The 26687-nt window shown below is 36.9% G+C and overlaps 1 protein-coding gene across 2 annotated transcripts in view; it reads left to right on the top strand.

Annotated features, from left to right (window-relative positions):
- rttn (rotatin) overlaps positions 1-26687 on the top strand; it is a 54570-nt gene that overhangs the window by 8428 nt on the left and 19455 nt on the right. For both annotated transcript variants that reach the window (XM_082183528.1, XM_082183527.1), the window contains exons 11-31: positions 907-1077; positions 1338-1550; positions 2401-2513; positions 2630-2756; positions 4045-4170; positions 4435-4551; positions 5093-5232; positions 6350-6521; positions 6680-6779; positions 7388-7476; positions 11042-11159; positions 12669-12765; positions 13628-13693; positions 13862-14053; positions 15317-15556; positions 16655-16799; positions 20906-21078; positions 22965-23184; positions 23767-23895; positions 24366-24476; positions 25274-25432. In XM_082183528.1, coding sequence (XP_082039654.1) covers positions 907-1077; positions 1338-1550; positions 2401-2513; positions 2630-2756; positions 4045-4170; positions 4435-4551; positions 5093-5232; positions 6350-6521; positions 6680-6779; positions 7388-7476; positions 11042-11159; positions 12669-12765; positions 13628-13693; positions 13862-14053; positions 15317-15556; positions 16655-16799; positions 20906-21078; positions 22965-23184; positions 23767-23895; positions 24366-24476; positions 25274-25432 — 3018 coding nt within the window. The remainder of the gene's footprint in view (positions 1-906; positions 1078-1337; positions 1551-2400; positions 2514-2629; positions 2757-4044; positions 4171-4434; positions 4552-5092; positions 5233-6349; positions 6522-6679; positions 6780-7387; positions 7477-11041; positions 11160-12668; positions 12766-13627; positions 13694-13861; positions 14054-15316; positions 15557-16654; positions 16800-20905; positions 21079-22964; positions 23185-23766; positions 23896-24365; positions 24477-25273; positions 25433-26687) is intronic.

Raw genomic sequence — 26687 nt, 5'->3', positions numbered from 1 at the left:
TTTTTCAATCTATATCATTTGTATTGGTTAAAAAAAATACAATATGCTGTAAGTCGCTTCAATAATGCTCTATTCAACAGCATTAGGTAATGCAATAGCTAACTTGGAATAACAGTGAACAATCATTTTTGTGTATTTATTACCTTATTTATTATTTATTATCTTAATGTTAATGTATTAATACATTTTTAACATTTCAAGTTGTATAGATTAACATGTATTATGAATGAACATTAAAAATGAAAAATACAATATTTATAAATTAACCTTGATTAATAGATTCTTTAAGTAATTTTTTATTTGTATTCATTATACCTAATGCATTAACTAATGTTAATGTTTTTTTTAGCCTTATTTTTAGCGTTTCCCAATAACCATCTATATGTCAACATTTAGGTATAATGAACTTACAATCTTTGTCAGCATTTTATTATTATATAACATTACATAAATTAACACTTTTCAAATACATGTTAGGTCATAATGCAAAAACTAATGTTAACATAAATTGTGTTCTTATTGTAAAGTTTTACATAAAATTACATCAGTGCATTGCATACAAAGGATTATGTAGGTCGCATTACACTGATATATCCAAATTTGCCTCGTCCAATGATGATTATTGCCTGTAGAAATCTTTTTAAACTAACTCATTGTGCTTAGTGTGTGTGCGCACACCTATGTGAACGTTCCCCACCGCATATGATTATGCATATTTCACGGCATGCCTCTCTCCCTCATTGATCTTTAATACACGCTCATGGCATTTTATCTTGAAAAACTGCTGTCATCTGAAAACTTTCTTTGAAATGCACAGGACTCTTGCTGCCCCCTGCTGGCCGGAAAAAGACATGAGATCAATAAGTCTCTTTGTAATTTAGTGTATATTTTTTTGTCTTGTAAAAGAGGGAGAAATTACAGGCATGCATAGAGACGTTGGGAGACGTTATGTGCCACCACCATGGCATGACTTCCTCTGAACAGCCAGAATCATCTGTGATCCACCACCGAATGGTCTTCACGGGCACTGCCATTTTCACAATACGTCTCCTGCAAACCTTGTTACCTGTGGAGAAGGTGAGTGAGCATATGGCTGTGCCATTCTTAGACATTAATAAGCCGTGCCACCGTGGACATATGGCCGTGTCCTTCATGGTCATTATTAAAACAAATGAGAGTGTGAAACACACCAGAAGTCGCTGTGAAAGGGTCAATTGTTCAGTTAAGCTGTAGACCTAAGGACAGCACTGTAATTATAGACAAATTCATTAGAGTGTGTGCTTGTTTACTGCACATATGTGTGTTTATTACCTTATGTGTGTTGTCTTTGCAAACAGGCTGAAGATAACCTTCCGGAAAGTACAGTGGCTGCCATTTTCCTCTTGTGTCTTGACGCATCCTTCTGTGTGGCGTACCCCCTCATCCATGAGTCAGCCGTGGCGTACCTAGAGCAGGCTTGCTTTGAAAGATACAGCCTGTATCGTAGAGTATACCGTGTTTCTCACTGCATGGAGGCTACATGCGCCTTTTTAAAGGATGCACAGGCTGAGGTAATGAGTTTTCAAGAGCTACTAAGATGTAGGATATCTGCTTGAAGAATATATTTCTTCTAGTGGATTCATAATTAAGGCATGTAGTTGATATTTAAACTCTGCGCTATTGTCTTACTAAATGAGTCACCATGAAATCCAAAACGAACAATTATTTTTGATTTTTTTTGGAATATTGCATTATTTACAGATAAACAAGTTATCCGTGCACATAATATTTTTTTATTCATGCTGCCCTTGTCATTTTTAATCAAAATAACTTACCCTCTACATTTTTTCTTGTTTAAGAAGCTGTTTTAAAATTCTACACCTATTGTCTAAATAAATTAAAAAGAAAACAAAAAAAACAAAAATATATTGAAATATTGACTCGAGTCGAGATTTGCTAAAGATTTAATTTATTAGTGTCATTAAATTATTAGTGAAAGGTAATATCTAATTATGAAAATAGAGTAAATGGGCATGAAATCAAAGTAATTAAATCATTTAATCAAAGTAACCTCCCGTCTCTCTTGAAACCACATCTCTTCTCTTCTCTGATGACATGTCAACTGCCAAGAGGGCGGGACAACCTGTCAATCACATTACATCACAGCAATAGTAAACCACAACAATCCAACAATTCACTCAATTCCCAATGGACAAAATCAAGTTCCACCCTACTTTTTTTTGCTTGTTCGAGAAGCCATTTCCCTCATATATATATATATATATCACATTAAGGAAGAAAAGAGTATCACAACTTCCATTTAATGCTAACTTTAAAGGACCTGCTCACTAAAAGATTATTATTTACTCAGCCTTATGTCGAATTGCAATTAGTGCTTCAAGTGGAAATTTTGCTTTACAGGGCGATAAGAATTGGCATGAGCTTTTGGAGCTCGCTGACCAAGGAATAGATGCTTTTCCGTACCATCAGCACTTACCGATGGTGAAGGAATGCGTCCAAATTTGCTCCTACCTGTAAGTTTCTCACAATTATAGAAACCGTAAAAACACCATTGACATCTGCTGTTTTGTCTGGCACTGTGGAAGAAGTGTCATCGTATAAAAATCTGTAAAATCGTGTCTCTTCGTAGGTGGAAATTTGCACAAGCAAGCCCGCTCCTGCAGTCGGAGAGTCAGAAGATATTTCTGAAGCTTTTGTCTCACCCTCTGTCCCAAGTGAAGGTGGAAACCTACTCCTGCACTCTGAGCGTTTTGAAGGTACAAGATGTGCAATGAAAACTAGGGAGCTTATTTTTAACCACTTCCTGTAGATAAGTGACAGAAAAGAAAAAGGAAAAAGTTCACCTAGATTTGGAACTGAAAATTCCAGCTTAACCATCTTCTGATTTTTGCTGGAAGTATATGGTTTTTACAGGGTCAAACTTATCTAACATTCTTTGTGGTTGATTTTCTGGACTAGTACCTGCTAGGGCGAAAGTTAACCCATTAATCCAGTGTTTCCTGCACCGCAGTTCAGTGTTGACTCAAAAAAGAATGGTCACTATAGATTCAGGAACAAATTATTTTTGTGATTAAAAATTTGTGATTTTTTTTTTTTTCAATACAGTAAAACTGCAGGTTTTAGAGTGACCTTTTATTGTGGCCAGCCTAAGGCACACCTGTGCAATAATCATGCTGTCTAATCAGCATCTTGATGTGCCACACCTGTGAGGTGGATGGATTATCTCGGCAAAGGAGAAGTGCTCACTAACACAGATTTAGATAGATTTGTGAACAATATTTGAGAGAAATAGGCCTTTTGTGTACATAGAAAAAGTCTTAGATCTTTGAGTTCAGCTCATGAAAAATGGGGGCAAAAACAAAAGTGTTGCGTTTATAATTTTGTTCAGTGTATATATTATATCATTGTTATATTATATTATATTATATTATATTATATTATATTATATTATATTATATTATATTATATTATATTATAATCAAAAATGATGAAAGTATTTAACATTTTCAGTACCAAAAAGTTCTGTAGTTTTGGTTCACTAAAACATAATTTGAAAGAAATTCATAATTTTATTCGACAAGGATGCATTAAATTAATCAAAAGATGCATTTATAATGTTACAATACATTTATATTTCAAATAAATATTAAGCAGCACACACATTTGTGTAAATGTTTTTACTGCATCTTTGAATAAATAAATGCAGCCTTGATAACCATAAGAGACATCTTTCAAAAACATTCAAAAACCTAACCAACCCCAATCCTCTGAACAATAGTGCATATATTTAAAATTATACAAAAGTTTATATTCCAAAGCATCTTTTGGACTAGTTGGCAAGCTTGACCACCAGATGACCTGGTACTTCCAGCCAGAAATATTTTAGTTAAGAGTTCTTCCTTTTGAAGGGGGGTAAAATGCACTTTTACCCCCTGCAATTACACTTCCTAGCAATTCTATTAGACTCCACATAGGGTGTTGGTGACCCTTGAACCCTGTAGACGGTAATATCCCCACCCTAACTTGCTGTTCTCACCCCCACAGGAGTGCTTGGGAGTTCAGAATGTGGCCAAACCGGCCTCATCCATCTGCAGCGGAGTGCATTTCTTGCTTCACTCCCGTGTCCTGTATGAGATCAGTGTGTTTGGCCTTCAAGACCAAGCAAGAGAGGTGAATAATTAATCTTCCTGTTTCCAGCGAGACCCCAAGTAATGCACAAAGAAATATTTTGATACAGCAATACACAGCTCGCTTATAAATAATTTATCCACGGTGTATGTTTAATGGGTTACTGAGGTCATGCTAAACTAGTGATTGACATTGGAAATGCCCCCGTCTCACTGCTGTAGGTGGCGTTTGGTGGATTTGGATGAGGTAGCTTGTTGTAAGTGCAATATCAGAGCGCCATCAACTAACTTTATGTGTGATCCAAAGGTGAGCGCTGCTGCCAAGGATATTCTACTCTATCTGCTGAAGGGACGATTGATGATGACAGCCGCAAGTTGGAGCAGATTTAATGAGGCACTTTACCCGGTCATTCCTATATTACAGGTGCAAACACTCTTTCCTTTCTCCACATCTCTCTACACACACACACACACACACACACACACACACACACACACACACACACACACACACACACACACACACACACACACACACACACACACACACACACACACACAAGAGCATAGCAGCAATATAACCATCAAACTTGGCTGAAAAAATAATTTCCAATGTAATATTAACGTGTTTGCTAGATGCCCGAGGCTGAATGTTAATATCCATGTTACGCCGCATTCTATTTTAAACATGGTTATCTTGTACTTTTCAACTACAGAAGCTGCGTTTCATTTTTTGAAGGGTTGGGGTGGGGTTGGAGTGGCATTGAATATTCATAAATCTTGTCAAGGTCATCACATTTGATTCATTTTAGCTGAAGCCTCTCAGTAATTGGTTTGTGCTGTCAATAAAGCAATGGTGAAATAGTCTGCCCGGAATTGTGTGTTTATTTATTGTTGTTCCAAGTTTTAGGTTTTGGAAGTCTATTTTCTGCTGTGTTAAAGCTTTGTGCGTTTATGTATATTAGTGTTACGCCAGTACTGATGACGCCCTGGGAAACTGTATCTTGCTGTTAAGTGAAGCATCTGCTGAGAAGGAAGATGAGGTTTGTTCACCGCCTACCAGATTACGGATGGCCCTCCGGCTTCTGTTCACCAAGCATCACACGTGAGTTTAAAGTGCACATCAATTTGGATTTCTATCACCTTCTTATGGCAATAATTACCAAAAGATGAAAATTCTGTCATCATTTACTCACCCATATAATTTTCTTCTGTGAAACACAACAGGAGATGGTTTGTAGAATGTTATCGCTGCTCTTTTACAACAAAATTGAATAGGAACTGTGAAAGTCAAGGTTAATAAGCATTGTAAAAGTAGTTCCACATGGATATATTTGAGTCTTCTGAAACTATACAGTAGCTCTCCCAAGTGAAAAAGAAGTGCCATACATTGTATTGTATGTGCACTCTTAGTGTACTTGTAGTGTACAAATCTTAAAATTTTCTTGCATGAAATAATATAAATATAATGTAATATAATGAAACAAATGTCTACTTAACTTACACTTTTACTACATTTTCAAAAGAATTAAAAAATGAATTATGAAATTACACAAAGATGTACTTAAGTGGGTCAAAAAAGCACTCAAGTTCAGCTTATTGCATTTAATATAAAGTTAAACTATTTAATTGCAGTAAGCATTCAATTAAGTGTCAGAAAAATACATTAATTTGGCGCTTAACTATATTCTTTTAAAATATATTATTTTGGTAACACTTTACCAATAAGGTTTATAAACGTTAGTTGATGTATTAACTAACATGAACGCAATGCATTTGTTACTGTATTTTTTAATCTTTGTTAATGTTAGTTAATACAAATAAACTGTTCATTGTTTGTTCATGTTAGTTCACAGTGCATTAACTAATGTTAACAAATACAACTTTTGATTTAAATAATGTAAATGAAGTTAACATTAACAAAGATTAAGAAATGCTGTAGAAGTGCAGTTCATTATTAGTTCATTTGAACTAATGCAGTTAATGTTAACTAATGAAACCTTATTGTAAAGTGTTAACATTATTTCTATTTAAAAGTATGCTAAAGTTTACTTTTTCACAAAGGCTAACAGACTGAAAGTTATGTTATTCACAGAAAACATTGCTGGACAGTCGTGAATCAGCATTCACTTTCAATAAATTGAAAAGAGCAGGTTTGACATTGAGCTTAATAACTTCTTAGCAAAGTTTGTAAATGCTGTGGTTCTGTTTGCAACTTTTAGCGTGAGGAATAAAGCAGTCCAACATCTGCTACCACACCTGACCAGCGCTGAGGGAGCCGGCAACTCCAGACCAACCCTGGACAGCTCCACATTGTCATGTTTACCAAATCTCTATGTTCTTAATAAAAGTGTGGACATAAAGTTGAGCAATTCAGAAAAGTCATACGTGAAGGTAAAACACTGCTCCCTCACTCAGCAGCCTATTAATAATACACTCTCTTGTGTTGCTTTAAATCCACTGTATGGAGTAGTTATTATTGGCATTGACACCATGTAAAAAACAATTGCTCTGTTCTTAGTGGACTTGACACTTTTTATTTTTTTAAACAGGTGGAGTCTGTAAATAAATTGTACAATATCCTTACGTCGGAAACGGTAGATCTAGTTTTGCGGAAATCTGCGGCTGATCAGTTGGCTATTGTTCTGCAAGGTGAGGAATCCTTCTGTGCATCCCTTTTTTTTTATCATTAACTAAATCTAAAATTAAAATGTAAACTATGGAAAAAAATGCATTACTTGGAATTGTACTTGTGCTAAAATAACAAACTAAATAAACTAAAACTTAAATGCTTAAACTTAATAAAAAACTATATAAAAAAATGACAAAAATACAACAAAAATTGCGAACACTAACAAAATACAAAAAATAAAATCTAATTCAAAATCTTAACAAAACCGATTATAGTATATCAGTTATACTAAAATAACACTGGTGTATCCATCCTTCCAAATTAACCTCAGGCTGAGAAGACACCATATTTAATTTATAGATGTTCAATAGATTTGTTTTTACACTCTTTTTGTCTTTTAGATTACTTTAGACATTATAACCTTATGAGTGAAATTCATCAAATTAAACATGTTGTCTATCCAAAAGTAAGGTCCATTTCTCTTGAAACACCTCACAAACCAATTTTAAGTGTTTTGAAGAATGCTTTTGATCTTTGAAACATAAATTGACAAAGCAAATAACACAAATTTCAACATATGCTAGAAACAAAGCCGGTCTTGATTTATTTTTCATTATGTTCTTTATAGATTCATCAATGCATGTGGCGCTGAAGGCCTTGGGCTTATCAGACAAGCTCATATCTTTCATCACGGAGTGTGTCAACAACAATGTGGCGGTAAACCTCACATTCTCTTTTGTTCAGTGAGCCTTTTATCCTGAATGAATTCAGGAAACTGGTGCCTGGGCATGATGCTTGAGTTAATGGTTTCAGTCAAGAGTGAGTCAGTCTTAATTCGCATCTCTTGCATGATCTCAGCATCCCTAGGCTGAAAGCTGCCAGCTTTGTCAAGTATTCCAGCCTGCTAATATGGCTAATTAGCGAGAATTATGCACAGAAATGTCTGGCAATTACGCCACGAGCAGAATCCGATACGTCTCCTCCATTTGCCATGCCTAGTTAGTGCTGTTACCATCAATTACGTCACTGCTTTGGCTGTTTGTTTTGACTACTTGTCTAACTTTTTGTGTTGTTGTAGTTTTACAGTGAATGTTATGACTGCGGTAGTGATTGTGTTTGTGTAAACACTTCTAGACTCAATCGTGATGAATTATGACTTTTCCCTCTAAAAGCTGTGGCATAACACCACTCCAAACCGCTTAGGCCCGGTTTACATGTACATGGTTATTTTGAAAAACTGAGACTTTAAATTTCCTTTCGTTTGTGCCCTTCGTTTACACGCAAACAGAGAATTCGCCTCTGAAAACGATTCTCTGCACCTGCGTCAAAAGTGTGACCTATGTTTAGAGGTCGACCGATTCATCGGTTTTGCCGATATATCGGCACCGATAGTTGATTGGTGGAACTATCGTTATCGGCAAAAATCCACACCTATAGTTTTTCCGGGTTGCGTCCGTTGCTGGAGCGGCGGAGAAGAGTGCTCTGTCATTACACAGTACGAGCGCGCTGAGAAGAGACTGCTTGCATTATACAGAGCGAGAGCGGCCTCTAGAGGCCAAAGAAAAACTAGCACTGACTGAGTTGTTTACGTTAACACGTGAGGCTGCGCGCGGCACAGAGAGATCACGCTTCACGGAGATCGCTGACACTTCAGCATTTAAAACACCGACAGCTAAACGGTATGCATACAGAACACTAAAGCACATATTGCCATGTCATTATAAAGTACTTAATTTGTTGACTATATGCTGCATTAGCAGAGAAAGAACATAAGTATGTTTGCCGTCGAGTCTGAGAGGAATAACATTAGCTACCTCAAGCAATTAAAGCAATGTGACAAAAACACACGCAAACCTGACCCAAATATTTTATGTCGCAATTGTTACCATCTATTTCCATTAGTTTATATTCAGCTGGCGAGTTTAATGCATTCATTAGCCGGCGAAGTTGCATATTTAAAGCTAGTGACGTGATTGCTTTCTCAACATTGATATGTTCATGCAGCCATAAACAAATCAAAAACGCATTCGATTCAGTTCTTTTTTTATCACTACAATACATATTGTTATTTTGATTAGATAATCATCAAGTGTTCTAAAATAGAAACAAATAAAGTGAGAGACGATACATGTAATATAGGTCTACATTTATGTAATTTTAACGGCCATCTTTAAGCATGACTCTTTGAATTTATATGAAATGGTAACACTTTACAATAAGATTACAATTTTAGCATTAACTAAGGTTAATAAATGTTGTAGAAGTAATATTCACGGTTAGTTTGTTAATTTCAACATTTAGGCCTAGTAATACATTTTAAATTGAGTTTTAATTTGATCTGTTATTACCTTAGTTACTGTACTATGAACTAACATGAATGATCAAGGTACAACTGTATTGCTCAAATATTAATACATGCAGTAAAAATGTATATTGTATATTGCATAATGCATATAGTTCATGAAAGCTATAATACATCCTCATTAACAAATGGGACTTGTAAAGTGTTACTTATGAAATTTACATACGTTTCTAGGTTATAGCTAAAGAAACACATATTTGACCTGTAATATTTTTGTTTAAATTATTTTCTGTAGAGTTTGTTCTGTAGAACTTCTCATTTTAATATTTTCATTTTAATATATTTATTTAATTTAGCACATTTCAGTTCAGCACTTTATTACTTGGAGTGTTATGTTTGTTCTTAATCCAGTATCCATTTTAAAAAAAATATCGGTTGAATAATCGGTTATCGGCATGTACGGTTAAACCTAAATATCGGTATCGGCAAAATCCACTATCGGTCGACCTCTACCTATGTTTAACAGGAGCTCTACCTCCTGGTCAGTCCATACGAATGATGATCCTGGCGCCTTCTTTGTTCAAAAGAGAAAGAGGAAGTGATTCGTTGCTGTTGTTGCTATTTTCGGGATTCTGATTGGCTAACGTGGGCTTGAGCTTCTCGTTACACTTCCACCTACAGGTTTGGCATGCTCTTGACGGCATATATACACGGGTTCGTAAACGAAAACTTTTCTGAAAACTGACGGGTGTGCACAATGTTATTTTTGAAAACAGAGAGGGTGAAATGTCCGTTTATGAAAATAGCCGGCCACTTGTAAATGTAGCCTTAGCAGTGCAGTAGTTTATCGCAGATGTGTGGTTTTTCCTGGGGTAAACTAGAAATGGGAGAAACAAAACCTTTCAAATCTTTGAATCAGTTGAACCACTTGCTTTGCAAAGGGATAAAATTATTTTATTTTTTTTACTTTTGAAACGGCACATGCTGGTGACGCTTGCTGGTCAGAATAGTGAAAATGCAACGAACTCAACCCAAACATGCATAAAAACATGTTTTATTGAAATGCAATTTCAATTGCATCTATTAAATGCAATTAACAAATCATTTAATAATCCCCAGAAATTTGTCCCAGGAACTTTTTTCTCTCAGACCTGTTGCTTTCTGCTTTTCCACCGCTGTCTAAAGTAACGTGATGTTTAGGCAATTTAGTCCGGTGACTTAGGACTGCACGCAACCGCATTTTTAAAAATCAACCAATCAATCAACCAGTCAACCAATCAAAATGCGGCATTAACTCATCCAATCAGCATGTTCAGCGCCCAAGTCCCACCCCTGAAAGTTCCTGGGACTTTCTGAGGGGGACATTTTTACCCGGAACTTCATTTAGACCCTGGTTCCTGCGGTCGAAAACACACAAAGTACCACCCCAAAATCCCTAGTTCCTGGGGAAAGTTGCTGCGGTGGAAACCCGGCTTTTGTTTATTTTATTGAGAGCTTGGTTAATTAGTCTAATAAGTTAACTGTAACTGCTCCTTTTTATTCTACAAATGTGTCATTAAAATTACCTACAAGTTTATAAAAACTGATCCGAGATCAGGTTAAAAAAAAACATACACCTAGAGACTTGTTTCATGGATTCACAAAGGTGGCCCCTAGCAGTCAACTATTGAAATTTTGGAATGTTTCAAAACAGTTATGATGTAAACAAGCCACATTTGGTGAAATTATACATGCTCTGAATCACTGGTTTGTTTTTACAAAGGTTTCGAAGATTCACAAAGCAATGTTTCAAAAGCTCCCATCACTAGGGTCGACACAGTGTCAAAGTTCTTTTGATGATAATCCAAGACTTCTTTAGACTGTTTGTTATTCAGTACTTCAAGGAGGCTCAGACCATCTCAACTATGTCTTATCTGGGGGGGGAGGGGGATCTATTGACACTAGAAGGCTTTGCATTCAGGCTTTGTATTCATTATCCAGAGCATGGATTGCATGTTGGAGCCCAGCGTATGCATGCTGAGGAAGCTGGTGTTTGCAGACCCCTCTCTGCGTCACAGTCTGGCTCAGCAGACGTCTCTTCTCATCACGCTGCTCAGAGGTACGGCACGTAAAACATCCCTCTGACCTTTCATTCAGCCTACTGTAGATAGTTGGTTAATTAGTCCCAAGAACCAAAGTTTTGTAGACACCTTTTTTAGATGTTAGTTTCCTTATTATTTTTCATCCTCTTGGAGTTTATTTTAGCCCCTTTGGCACAGTGATTGGGAAGGCCCTCAGTGTTCACGGTGCCAATTTTGAGGTCCTTCTCTCAATCCCTCTAGCGCCACCAACAGTTCATAGTTCATTGCAATAGCATGTACAGTACCGTTTAAGATTTTGGGGCCGGTATGTTTTTTTTCTTGTTTTTAAAAAATAAAGAAGTCTCTTATGCTCACCAAGGCTGCATTCATTTGATCAAAAATACATTTTATATTTAAGTACAGTATTTTATTCCTGTGATGCAAAGCTGAATTTTCAGCAGCCATTCTTACGTCAGTCTTTTCTTCAGTGTCACATGATCCTTCAGAAATCATTCTAACATGCTGATTTAGTGCTAAAGAAACATTTCTTATTATTTTCAATTTTGAAAACAGTTGAGCTGCTTAATATTTTTGTTTAAAAAAATGCTTTGAAGAATAGAAAGTTAAAAAGAACAACATTTACTTCAAAAATATATATATTTTTAACATTATGCATGTCTGTACTGCCATTATTGGTCAATTTGATTTTCTGAAATTAAATTAATCAAAAACATTTTTCATGTAATGTGTCCATGCTGAATTAAGTGTTTAAAAAAACTAACTAACCCCAAACTTTTTGGATGGTTACAATTTTACTGCTTAGAAACAAAATAGTTTTCCTCAAATTTCTTGGATCATGCTGATTTATTTGTCAGTGATTTTCAGACAATGGCGGTGAAAGGTTTTTAAAAAATATAGTTTGGGAAAATAGGTTAAACTCATTCTTCTCACCATATATTTGTAAAGCTTAATCAGTTGTTACAAGAAATAACATATCTTCTTCTAGCCTTTCAACCAAAAAGAAAATATGAAAAGATCATGGCGTCACAAGATCCACTGGTGTGTTTTGTTTTGGCCACTTAATTGTTGCTTGCAGTTGCATTTTGTTTGTTTACTGCTGGAAATTCAGAGCTATTGACATGACCCTTCCAGTTCTCTAGTCTAGACAATGCACAAATGGTAAATGTAATATTTATTCATGTCCAGACATTTAGAAACATGTCCAGTGAAGAGCTCCCCGATAAGCTGTTTGTGAATGTCTGTGATCGTCTAGAGTACGGCGATGTAAAATTAGTTTTTATGACTCAAGCCCTATTTGTTTTGTTTTACTTTCACATCTATAATGGATGAGGTGTGTTGTTTTCCTTGTTATAGTTTTGTTTTCATGTTTTATTCCACCTCGGTCCCAGGATGCGGCCCTTAAAATCTGTTTGCCTCAACTAACCATTTTTAATGCGAATACATGCTGTACAATTCATGCTACGACACATTTGTACATTTAAATTATTGCTTCCCTGGTCATTTAAATTTTCTTTTTTCTCTTTAAGCATCTCTGTTGATAAAGGAGAGTCAGGGTGATGTGAGCGAGGTTGCCTCATTGATGTGCATTCTGCTGTTTGATGAAATCGCACGAATGGACGTTTGGTATGTTTTTTTTGTTGTTGTTGTATGATCTCACACTCCATTGGTCGATATGTAAAATATCTGCAGCTGGTTTCATCAGACCCTGTCAGTTAAAAAAAACCCTGTAAAGCCAGCTTTCCACTATCTCTGATGTGTGAAACTTTATATTACTAGCAGTTTATTGTCGCTTTAAGATGAATCACTTGTTGTATTCTTCAGTTGTATGTTTTGATAAAAGCGTCTGCTAAATGAATAAATGTAAAAGTAATGTAAATCTTCGACATTTACATACGATTGTCTAATTTCAACCCCTAGTGGCAGTCGCATGGAACTTTCATTACCCTCTGCTTATTCGCCACGGTAAAATGAAGGATTTAAATGAATATAATAAATGTATGAATATACCCACACAAAACAAATGACCTCTAAATTTGTCTCAAAGAAAAACATAGTGGGTTTTCTGGGGCTAATCAGCATAAATAATGATGAAATAATTATGAAATCACCTCGCATTCATAGTTTTTAGAATACATCACATCCGAAGCTCAAATCAGATCTGAAATTTCCACATACGCTATGCATATGTTCAGAACTCCATGAACCTCCCGTACTACTCTACATTGAAAATGAATGATTTCTGGTCTGTCGCTTGTTGGTGATAAAAAGTGGAAAGGCGGCTTAATAGTGATTACATTCTTATAATTGTGAGTAAGGGTTTTGTTTAACTTGAAGGGATATTTCACCCAAAAATGAAAGTCAATGGGGTCCAGTGTTGATTTTTTCTCCAATGTCTTTCATAATGTAGATAAAAACAGTTGAAATATGGTAAAAACCAGAATGCTTTGGCTCGCGTTACATTTTATCATCTTTGTGCCATGATCAGGACTGACAAAGCTGGCTCAGACACAGGCCTGTCTTCCTTCTCTTTGCCTGCTGCCATTATACGGAGGTAAATCACATCCATTACGACATTCTAGCTGTGCATTAAAAGAAACAGCCGTTTAATTCCCCATAACCTGACTTTCATAGGTGTCATGGGAAAATTAAATGTTGATTTAACTATTATTTGACAGATTAACTGTATATGAAATGTATTACATCTCATATTTTCTTACAGGTATAATCTTCCGTTCCAAGCGCCTTCACACCATGCAGTGAGTCCCTACTGTTCAGTTCTCCCTCCATATTCCGACCTGCTGAGTCTGAAGCCTGCCTGGGAAGCACTGCAGATCACCTGGAACACTGCATGGCATTCTGGGATTGATGGACTGCTAGAGCATCTGAGGGGTTTTAGGAGTGATGTACTGGAGTAAGTAGAATTTACTTGCATGCTTGTATAAGTTAATTGTGGTGAGTGTTTTAAGGGAAAATTTTATTTAAAGTGCCCCTATTATGCTTTTTTTTCAGGTATTACGTTTCATGTGGTGTGTAATATAGTTGTTTGCGAATGTAAAATGTCTGCGAAGTTTCAAATATCAAAGTGCATGTTAAATAGAGGTACTGAACCGAGCCGTCAGTAATTCCAGCCTGTACTTCCTGTACGAACCCAAGTAGGTTTGTAACATATTTGCATAATGTCAGCCTTTGGTCTTCATTGGTTGCCTGTGAACAACATCTAATTTGACCCGCCCTAAAAAAATCTGTAGTTGAAGCTGAAGCTGAAGCCTGGAAAAGTTTGGTTTGCGCTGTTGACATGTTGGGACCGAATCCTTGATTGAATGGTTTCAGACTCTGTGAGAAAAGAGGTCATGCTTCATGCTTCAATGTATACTATGAGAAAATTAAAGTGTCTTTGGACTTTGATGCATGTAAACCTGTTGTAGACCTCCAAAACAAGAATAGGAATCTTTAAAATAGCATAATAGGTGCACTTTTGGCATTCTCAAAGCCTTTTATTTGTTTTCAGGCACTCAAATTATATTGAGCACTAGGAGTTTTAGGCAGTAAATCTGGATCATCTTAAGAGTTAAGATAGATCGTTTTTTTTTATTGCTGAACTGTTCGGAAACTTTTGCAGTAGAACTTAACGTCATTTTAATACACAGAAGCTGTTGATTTGTTACCAAGTTTAAAATGATTACAGATCTGCTGATCTGCTGGCAGTAAACTTGTCTGGCCTCCCTAAAGGAATAAATGAAAAAATAAAAAAAGTCATTATTTACGGTCGCTCCAAACCTCTATGCTGTAATTTATCTGTGGAAGAAAATTTTGTTTTTATTTTTCAAGCTTTATGCTTCCGATACATAGTGACCATCTGTGTCAAACTTCAGAAAACAACAAGGTGCCATAAAAGTTGATTTGTGCACCGTTCCGAGTCTTCTGAAGCCATATGATAGTTTTGTGTGAGGAAACTAACAATTTAAGTTTTTAAAATAGTTATTCATTAATAATCATCACAGAGGCTCATATCTAACATCTTTGCATCCAGAATAAAAAAAATTAAAAATGCTTGCGACGCATGCAAGAATTAGTGACATTTTGGCCTCAGTGACATCAACATGCCACTGTTAGAGTGCTGAAAGGCTGAACTTTTTTCGTAACCCCTTGTTTTCTGCATCCTCCTCACCCTAAGGTTTCATGGTGATCTGGTGCTGTCCGAATCTCAGGTGGTGGTGTTAAGAATAAGCAATATAAGGTCCGGGTTAGGGGACTGCATTCACGGGGTCCGTGATGCAAGCTCCCACAGCACCGTGACCTTTGCCTTGACCAGAATGCACCTGTACCTTTTCGCTGACCGCCTTGCACTCAAATCCACCGCCCAGAGCAGCAAGAACATCCTGCAAACCCTAAGCTGGCACAACGCTGTAGAGAGGTAAACACACTGTGTGTGATCTATGCATTTATTTTCCGTATATCTCCAGATATGTGATTTGTGATCGCCAGGCATGACTTTGCATGAGTTTGATGGAGTGCGCCAGCATTACACAGCCTTAAACAATGAATGAGCTGACACCTTCAGACACAAAGCTGAACGATATTTTATCTTTGGCAAAAGAGAGCGTAGAAATGACTCTGAAACTAAATATAGTACCATTCAAAAGTTTTGGGTCAGTAAGATTTTTTTTTTTTTAAAGAAATGTATTCAGCAAAGACACATTCAATCGATTAAAGGAATTGTTCACTTAAAAATTAAAATTCTGTCATCATTTACTCACCCTCAAGTTGTTTCAAACCTGTATGAATTTATTTCTTCTTTATTTTGAAGAATGTCGGTGACCAGACAGTTGATGGACCCCATTGACTTCCATAGTAGGAAAAAAAAAAACTACAACTGTTTGGTTACCGACATTCTTCAAAATAAAGAACAGGTTTGAAACAACTTGAGGGTGAGTAAATGATGACGGAATGTTCCTTTAAACCTGTTCTAACCCGTTAAAAAGTTATAATGTAAAATATACACTACCATTCAAAATGTCTGGTCAGTACGATTTTTGTCAATACTTTTTGAGCAAGGATGAATTCAGTTGATTAAAAGTGACAGTAAATGCATTTATAATGTTACAAAAGATTATATTTCATTAAAATGCTGTTCTTTTGAACTTCCTGTTCATCAAATAATTTCTGAAAAAAATATTCACAAAAATATTAAGCATCACAACTGTTTGAACATTAATAATAAGAAATAATTAGACAATTAATGATTTGTGAGAGTTCATGTGACACTGGAGATTTGACATCACAGCAATAACGAACAATTTTTAAATATATTAAATAAAACAGTTGTTTTAAATTGCATTTTTTTTTACAATATTGATGAAATGACTGTATTTTTCATAAAAACACACATATATGCAATTATGCATTAGACATGCGCATAAGCGACTTCTTTCAAAAACATTTTAAAATCTTACCAACACCAAACTTTTGAATGCCAACATAAACTCTTTTTTTATTTTTATTAACATAACAGATTTATTATGGTACGTCCTGCTTGCCGTCAAGATGAGAGGCTCTTGGTGGACATTGTCTCATTCCTTAACACCTTCTTCAAGCAGAATCAGTCTGAATTGGATCACCAGGACCTAAAATGGCTCCTAGAATTACTCCTAAACCAGGTATTTCTGAATAAACCCGTGCCACATACCACAGCCGTGTTGAATCCTTTACGGAGTGCTTTTATTTCTCTTTGGAGCCCTTGTAAAAACAATAAAGAGACTTATTGTACCTTGATAATTAAATTAGCTTGCCCTCCTGCCTCAAATGAACACAGTGTGGTGTATTTATTAGGAGGAGCTGAAATAAATCGCACTGCGGAGCAATACAAATACATTAATGTTGAATTAACGTTTGTAACGGAGAGACGTTCTTCAGCTGTCATTGTTTTTGTTTCTCACACTGGGGAAGAATGGCTTTATTTACTAAAAGTCTATTCCTGCCTTACCTCACATTAATGTGTATGTATGCAAACAAACCTGCCTTGACGCTTGACAGAGAACGCTGGGTTTGATGAAACGCCTGGTGGGGGAGGTGGTGAAATGCAGAGAGCATCCACAGTCGCTGGAGTGTTTCTCAAACATCTGTGCTGTCTAAATGAAAAACAGGCACAACCGTGTTTTTTCCAGTGGTGCCTGCTAAGACAAGCACATGCTTATTAATATTCTTTTGCACAAAATTTTGGTATGCTGCATCATTAGAGCTTTGGACATGAATGATTGGTCAGATTGTGTGGCTTACTGAAGAGGAGAGATTACAAAACCAAAAAAACCATAGACTTGCATTGAAAAAGGGCCACACAAATATCAAAGGAGAGGAATATCATAGAGAATTACGGGTGGGTTAAAAAGTTAATAATGTCTTAGCAACCACTTAAAAACCACACCGAACACCATAGCAACTACCTAGCAATTCTTTAGCAACCATCTCTAACCCCCTAGCAAATGACTAGTGATGCACAAGGAACCTTAGAATCCCCCTTTTTTCTATACAAACCAAAACACCTAAGCAACCGCACAGAACACCCAACAGCAACTTCCCAACTATTCCTGAGTAACCACCAAGACTACCAATCAGAACACCCGCCACACACATTACACTTTTTTTTTTACCTGCCTAACAACCATTCTGAACATCCTAGCGATCTCCTAGTGGCCCTAGCAACTAGTGGTGCAACGGATCACTAAACTTACGGTTCAGATCATAGCACGTTTTTTTTTTTATCACGGATCAGACAATTTTTCAAAAAAAAAAAAAAAAGCCCACAAATTACAACCACAGATAAATGCAATATAACAAAGTTACAAATTAAGTAAGGTCTAACAGTAGTATTCAGGTACAGAAATGTAATCATTAAATGTAATATAGAGTTCACTGTATAAATTAAATATAGATTAATCTTTGTTAAAATGTCTTTAGTTGTTTTATTAACATTTAAATGGTTAGTTCACCCAAAAAATTCAAATGATCTCATAATTTACTCAGCCATCCTAGGTGTATATTAGGGCTGTCCCCGACTATGGATTTTCATAGTCGAATCAGAATCGTCATGTCTTGCCTATAGTCGACTAATAGTCGAATCATGTGTATGGGGGTGGGGCTGGGGGCGGGGCTTTAACGTTTCAAAGCAGCGATGGACAGAAAATCACACAAAGATATAGAAGAAAATGTATAAAAACATTTTTGATCAATAAAACTAAGAAATAACATAAATAACTCCAGAAAGGCCACACTGCAGATTTGCATTTCACATGCAAATCAAATTAAATCGGCTAAATTACCTGTGGGAGCAGGCCAGCCTACAGCACAACATCGATGCACCGAAAAAATAAACAATTAATTTACTAAATTAAATTAGAACAGAATATACCTTTCTAATAAATAAAGATACAAAACGAAATAAATCAGAATCAAGTCACAGGATGAGGAGCAAATGTGTGCAAAATGCCTAAAGTGCAGGGGAACATATATTCAAAACACAAGCCACAAATAGTTAGATTAGATAACCCTGACAGATCAATAAAAATAAAGAAATTATTAAAATAACGATAGTAGCCAGAATTTTCAACTTTGTCTTTTTAACTGCAGAAACAACAATAAATGCTAAACTGGAGAGGCAGTCTTTTTAGCTAAAAATGTTCACAGCATCCAAAAATAAAATTAGAACCGGCTGAAAAGTTTTGAAATCACTTGTACCCGATACCTGATCGAGAGAACAAATCCAGTCTTTCACTCTGTCTGTCCGTTGGAGTCTTTTCAAATTGTGCGCGCGGATAAAATACATTCTAACGTGAAACCCAGTCTATGCGTGAAACATGTTAACGTTGGCCGGCAGAAGTGCGATCATGGTTTTCCTGATGCTAAATCCAGCCTTGGAGAATATCCTTTCTGATGGTGTACATCCACACTTTAGATTTTCTTATCCCAGACATTGTTAAAGATTTAAATCCTTGCCGCGAAGACGCTCCTCTGTCGGTCACGGATTGAAAGTGAAACTTAAATCTGTCACGGGGTGTTTGGATTTATTCACGCACGTTAAAAAATATTTATTAAAAGCTTCTTTCTTTCCACATTTTTATATAGGCCTACAGCATTATCATAATAGGCTGAATATTAACGTATTGACATAAAAGCTAGTTCTATGTGAAATCAGACATTGAGCGCCCTCATATAGCCAAAGTGGCATGATCCTCGTTTCATAACACCTCTGCGAAGATTCGACCGTGAGATCGGTAGTCGAATCAGGCTCCTCCTATCGAAGCATCGAATCTTCGACTATTCGGGGTCACCCCTAGTGTATATGAAACATATAAAAAAAAATTTAAAAAAAAATTACGTTTATAAATGATAATAATTTTCTTCCTAAATCGAGTTCCGTATAGTCCCGCCACATGATGTATGATGTAGGAGTATTGTAAGCTTAGGTGAGGGTAGACGCCTATCGCGGTTCCAAAAAATAGGACTAGGCAACAAACTCAAGCTCCTCCAACATTTCTCTTAAAATATTCTCGTTTTAGACTTCTAATTTGTGGCCGGTGTTTTGTTTTGCTCTATCCTCTGCGCTTCCGTGTTCGTCAATATGTCATGTGTCAGGTCAGAGGTTACTCTTCTGCCGAAACTCTATTCTTGTACAGACGTTAACTGAAGCCAGTGATTCTAGTTTATAAATATGGATATTTTTCTTTAAAAAAAAACACACTGCTTCACTTCAGAAGGCTTTTATCAACCCTCTGGAGCCATATGGATTACTTTTAAGATGGATTGGGCTTCAAAATTTCAGTTACTATTCACTCCCATTGCAAAGCTTGGAAGAGCCAGGATATTTTTTAAATATAACTCAGATTGTGTTTGGCTGAAAGAAGAAATATTTTTGGGTGAACTAACCCTTTAATGACTTGGCAGCAGGTGTGTATAGGTTGCTGTCACTTTAAGCCCCAATGAACGGATCCAATGTAATGATACACATTCGATTTCTTTCTCAGCTGTTCCCTTAAGACATAACGACAGTGTTTATGAGAATACTTGCAGAGACGGGTATTTTACCATAATTTTGTGTGTATGTGTCTGTTCAAGCGCAAGAAGATGTGAAAGAGGAATCAATTTGAATCAATCTGAAGGCTTCTGTGTGTGCGTGCATTGGGTGTGTGCAGCTGCACGCTCAGATAACAGCGCACAATTGAGTTCTCTTTCACCTCTTGCGCTTGAATGGTTTAAAATCGCTTAAATGTCAAAATTGTCAAGAAAAGACGTGCAAATGATAAACTTTCACTCGATGATGGTTAAACTTAGCAATTAATCTGCGAATCACATGCGTGATGAACCGAGGGGCCTGGTCCGTACGGATCACAGATCAACTGCGACCCGTTGCACCCTTACAAGCAACTAGCCAGAACACCCTAAAAATCACACAGAACACCCTAGCACAGCAACCACACAAATATTATGACAGTGGCTTTAACATGGGGAACTCCACACACATTTTCTTCAGAATGTATAAAATCTACTTTTGTCCCTGCTGTGTGAATTTGTAGGTAAATTATATGCAGGATTAAGATTTCTAGTGTTGCTGAATGAGGAATTTGTAATAAAGCTGCTATTTTTATTAGTCGTTCCTGTGGAGGATAAGGATGGGGTCATCAAATTGTGTTCAGCTGAATCAGGAGGTATAAGATGACAGTAATTGACAGATCACATTGTTAAGTAGCTGTGTATTCGTGTGTGTGTGTAGGAGTCACACACCCTGCTGAACTTGTTGCTGAGTGCTGAACTGCAGACCCACACACAGATCCAGTCACAGGGGGAAGCGGACAAGCTTCAGGCCCACCTCAGTCACCGGCTACAGAGAGAACTGACAGGCCTCTTCAACACTCTGCTGCTTCGAATGACACACACTCCTGACAGGTAACACACACACACACACACACACAGTGGTGGGTAACACGTGACTCACAGACACTGAATGAGTCACACTCTCACACACACCAAATGACTCACTTGGCTCATTTAACAACAGACCCACACTTACTGACTCACTCATATTCTTTAACACATGGAGTCAACCATCAGACCGCTCTATCTATAGAACAAACCCACACACACTGTGGCACCTGAGTACTGTCTTGGACCTAATTCCTGTTTGATGGCTTTAGGAATTAAAGTTCTTCAGTATCTCCCTTGACTGTTAGGCCTTAATACACTACCAATCAAAAAATAGGGATCGGTAAGAATTTTTATTGTTTAAAGAAGTCTCTTCTGCTCAGTAAAAAAAACAGTAATATAAGCCATGGCCCCAGGAAGCTTCTAAAAATGTTTTTATTAAGTCAAATCAAGATATCACTTTCTGATAAAAGATCACTGGTCTTTTTTTTTTCTATCAAGATGATTGGTTTGCAGGCTGCTGTGCATTTTAATTAAATCTTCAAATGTATTCAAGAGCCGTAGCAGCTATTGAGTTTAACATGCACCTGTGGTTAGTGAGGGTGCTAAAACACTCTGTCACATCTGTTTACTCCCCAAAACACACTCATTGAAACCATTTAGACCGACAAGGCAGATTTGTTATTCCTAAAACACTCTTCCTTTTCTCTCTCCTGTACATGCATAAAATGTTTTGCTATCCTAATTAGGAGACTTCTGCTTCTACCTGCCATCTGGGGGGAAATAGAAATCTAATGACGCTTTTGATTTAATCTTGTTATTTACGGAATAACTCTTCTGAAAACTCCATAAGGATCCGTAAATTGGAAACTCCCACTGTTAGTTGTTGATGTATCAAGGCCCTGTAATGCAAATCTGATCTACTAAGACATTTCCCTGCATGCATTTTCAGTTTATGAGCAGCAATCTAACATGTATCGTTTGTTCAGGGTGCTTGTTTTGGTCCTCGTATGTTATGATCGTTTTAGTTTGTAATTCTTCATAATACAAGAAACGTAATTTAAAATGGCATGAATATGTTTCTTTGCAAAAAAATAAAGTATACTTTAGGTTTAAACATGAAAGGAGTGGTCTGGTGTTGCAAAAAGAATAGAAAGCATCAATTATTTTAATTAACTAAAAAAACAACATTTTAATGGATAATTAAAATTAAAACACTATCAGGGCATTTCAAATCGGCAACTTTTTGGTTACCGGCACTGATACATAAGCTACATATATTATAAATGTTGAAAACAGCATTTAAAAAAAAATAGAAGTCTTTTGTAACATTATAAATGTCTTTACTGTCATTTTTGGTCAATATAATGCATCCTTGTTACATAAAAAAAAAAAAAATCGTATTGATAAACTTATGAACGGTAGTGCATATAGTGCTTACGGTGTCCCATTAGTGCACATCACAACAAAACTGATACAGCAAACGCAAGTTAACAACATAGCGGAATCAAGCCACAACACAACGAAACAAACCACAACACAAATGATCATGTCGCACTCGCAACACAACAGAATCAAGCCACAGCACACAGCACACCGGAATCAAGCCACAGCACACCGGAATCAAGCCACAGCACACCGGAATCAAGCCACAACCGAAAAAACTTTTTTGGAGTGTGTAGCCGCTATCAAAATCAAAATTTGTTTATATTTACAAAATACAATTTAGTTGTTCAGTGGAAACACTGAAAATCTTTGCACTTTTGTCAGTCAAATAAAGTTGAAAGAGAATGAACAAATTACAGATTTTTTATTTTAATTGCATTTTACAAAATGTCCCAACTTTTCTTGATTTGGGGTTGTACTATGATACTCTGTTCTTCACTTTGCATTTTTCATCTACTTTTAAGGGTGTGTGGGGTTCTGTCCGGACTGTTTGCTTCTGAGCTGTCTCTGCGCCTGCTACAGTGCCTGCGCTTGTCCGACGCTCCATGCTTCTACGGCCTGCCCTCTCTTGAGCGCACGCTCAGGACCATGGCCCATGTGACCGCCCTGCCCGGCTGGAGCACACACGCACCCAGCATGGAGCCAAACACACTCTGCCTCAAATACCTCAGTGGCCTCTTGGAAGTATGCATGCACACATGTTCTCAAGTGCCTCGGTTACACACTAGAATATATTTTGCGTAGATTATATGCACGCTTCCTGTTTCTCTCACCCAGACAGAACACATTAAACACACTCAAACGCAGGGTACAAGATGTTCCCAAACACTTGAGCATGAATCACTTCATACAAATCAGCCGAGTCTCAGCTGTATCTCATATTTTTGCATCAATATTGCTCTATAACCTAATTAAACTCTTAACTTAAGGAAATAGTTCACTTAAAAATTAAAATTGTCATTATTTACTCACCCTCAAGTTGTTTCAAACCTGTATGAATTACTTTCTTCTGCTGAACACAAAGGAAGATATTTTTAAGAATGTCGGTGACCAGACAGTTGATGGACCCCACTGACTTCCATAGTTGGAAAAAAAATACTATGGAAGTCAATGGGGTCCTGCAACAGTTTGGCATACTTGAATATACCTTGACATCTAGGTGGGTTGGTCAAAAAAAATAGCAAATGAAAATATGTAATTGAAACACAAATGACCTATTCGTCTCCCAGACAGCTAATTATGATCGTGTTTGACTGCTCTTCCCAGGTCATCTCTTCATTCTATGTTGATTTGGGAGGAAACTCAATGTCCTTCATGGGCAAAGGAGTGACAAAAAATGCTGTTATCTGCCTGCTTCACCTGTCACATGAGATGATGAAAGAAACCAAAAACGAGGTCAGAAACGCCTTTGCAAATGAAAATTATATCAGAAGGCTTTGAAACTGACACAAGGGGGTGCTAACACTTCTTCTAATCAATTTAGTGAACATGATATTGGTCGATTATATTGGTTTATAACTAGAAACCTGTTTAAAGGGATAGTTCACCCAAAAATGAAAATTCTGTCATCATTTACTCCCTCTCATGTTGTTCCAAATCGGCACGAGTTTCTTTCTTCTGATGAACATAAAAGAAGATATTATGAAGAATGTTGGTAACCAAATTCTTCTAAATATTTCTTCTTTTATGTTCATCAGAAGAAAGAAACGCATACCGATTTGGAACAACATGAGAGGGAGTAAATGATGACAGAATTTTTGGGTGAACTATCCCTTTAATACTAAGTTTGATCATTATACTACCAATATACTATCGGTTACATTAGTACAGCAGTTTTACGCTCCACGCTTTGTGTGTTGTTTAAGGACTGGATATCTTTGTGGTCTTTGGGGCGTGAGCAAAGTTCTAATGAGCAGAGTGCAGCCCAGCTTGGCTTGGCCTGGTTAATTCCCCTGTGGGTGGACCGAGACCCTGAGGTGAGACCTTCACGTCTAAAATAAACATTGGGACTATACAACATGAAGTATTGTTTTGAATAGTTGACATGAAATACTTTTTGGAAGTTTACATCTCCTGTGTTGTGACATGCTAAGTTTAATCTAAAACAGTTTTAAACAGTTTTTGCTAATTATTTTATTCTCATTATGAATGCAGCTTTCCTGTATACATGTTAATTGAGAGACATTGATTATTTTATTTTTATTTATTTTTTACACCCTGGGACCATTTAAAATGAACTAATGGGGAAGTTAACTTTTTTGTATTATTTTGTATTTCTTTCTATTTATTAACATTTTGAATTAGCTTAGTTTTATATTTTCATTTTTCATTTTAGTTGTAGTAATTTTATGTGCTTTTGTCATTCTTATGTCCATGGACATGAAATACATGAAAGTTGAATCAGCTACCCACAGATTTTCTTAAACTTAATTTTTTTTTTTTCTTGAACTTGAGTTGTGTTAAAATATGTACATTCACCGTACATTGGCGCTGAATGCAATCATAGTCTATGTAAAATTACTAAATATGTGTCTGTAATGATGATAACCTTATCTAGCAATTTGTGTGCCTTGGCCTTCTATTTTGGATGGTTTTCCCAAGTACCTGTGCATGTCCAGGCCTCCCTCAGATCAGCAGATGCTGAGCACTGAAAATAATGGGCATGATAAACACAAATTTGTGCCAGTGCTACATGCCAAAGAGCCCATGGCAGTTAGCACTGCCAAGCACATGTGCAGGGTCTGAGCACGAGTGTGTGTTTGTCTGGCTCTAGGTGCGCTGTGCCAGCCTGGCTGTGGGTGCGGCTCTGAGTTCGCTGGAGAGAGGGTGTGTGGCGCTGTCAGAGAGTTGCCAGAACATTTCAGGCGGCCTGTGGGCCACGGTACTCAACATCCTGCTGGAGAGACAGGAGTGCAGTATGGTGCGCCGAGAGGTGAGTCCATCCAGCTTCAGCTTGAACACAACACAAAAACCTGAATTTTTACCCAGACTGCCTCAGACTGAGGGTCTAGGGACCAGCACTCTGACCGCTCACTGGCCATCTGATGCATATTGGACTCAAAAAATCGAGAGTGCTTGTTGAAATCACCAGTTCAAAACTGACAGGCTAATTTTTCTTTGTGGTACAATTTATTCCAGAGAAACCCGCCCTAGGTCACATAGGGTCCTGATCACCATGTCAGGGTTTCATTTTCTATAACAACCAACTGGATGTACATTATCTCGCTTATTACACACACAGCTACTTGCCTCATAAGTGAGTAAGTAGACATGAAATATTGATTTGAGTTGAAATATTTTATTAGCTCGCCTCATTAAATGCAAATCCTCGAAGAAAACCATTTCTTATCAAGCAGATTTGAGCCTAGATGAATGAACAAGTTCAAACAAAATGGACATTTAAGGGGTATTGTACAGTCATGTCACTTATTATATAGCTTTTCACCATGTAAATAATGACAGGGACATGAAATATTGATTTGAGAAGAAACTGTTTTAATGGATTATAAGATAACAAACCGTTAAGATTTTACAGTGTGCGAAACAATCACAAGAAGATCGCTTCAACAATATTACCATTGGCCTACTATCAATACAGAAGTCCTTTGGTTTCATTTTACAGTAAATACAGTCGATACTCGATAACTGAGGTGCAAGATGGAACCAGATACGTTGAAATGAAACGAGAGAGAGCACATCTGTGGTGCGATACGAGAGACATGAAAGAAGCGCCGGCCTCTAATTTTTGGATGTATTAGACAATGTTTACTTTATGGTGTTTGTCATACCTGCAAACTCTTTGCATTTCAGTGAGGAAAGTTTTGATCTTATCCGTATAATGCCTAATAAAGTAGTGTTTATAAGAGCAGGTCTGCTTTGTTAACAGGGGTAACAGTAAAATTTTTACTGCTGGATAAGGGCCATCTGTCAAAGAGTGAATTTGCATTTTCATTTAAAGCATCTGCCGTTTTTGGGCCACTTCCCGTTCATCGGCCACTTCCTGTATAAGTGGTTCTCAACTTGTGGGTCACATTTTTTTTTATAGGAATTTGGTCAATTTTCTAAGAAATTGGGTTGTGGCCTAATGACCATGGGAGAATGTGGGTCCCATGTTTAAACCAGTTGTGGACTACTGGTTTAGGATGTTACCATAGATTTTGAGGACCCCCTCATTATAATATGAGTTC

The sequence above is a fragment of the Leuciscus leuciscus genome (assembly GCF_965113295.1).
Source record: "Leuciscus leuciscus genome assembly, chromosome: 11".
In the NCBI taxonomy this organism is placed as follows: Eukaryota; Metazoa; Chordata; class Actinopteri; order Cypriniformes; family Leuciscidae; genus Leuciscus; species Leuciscus leuciscus.
This window is presented reverse-complemented; position numbering and strand designations above follow the sequence as displayed.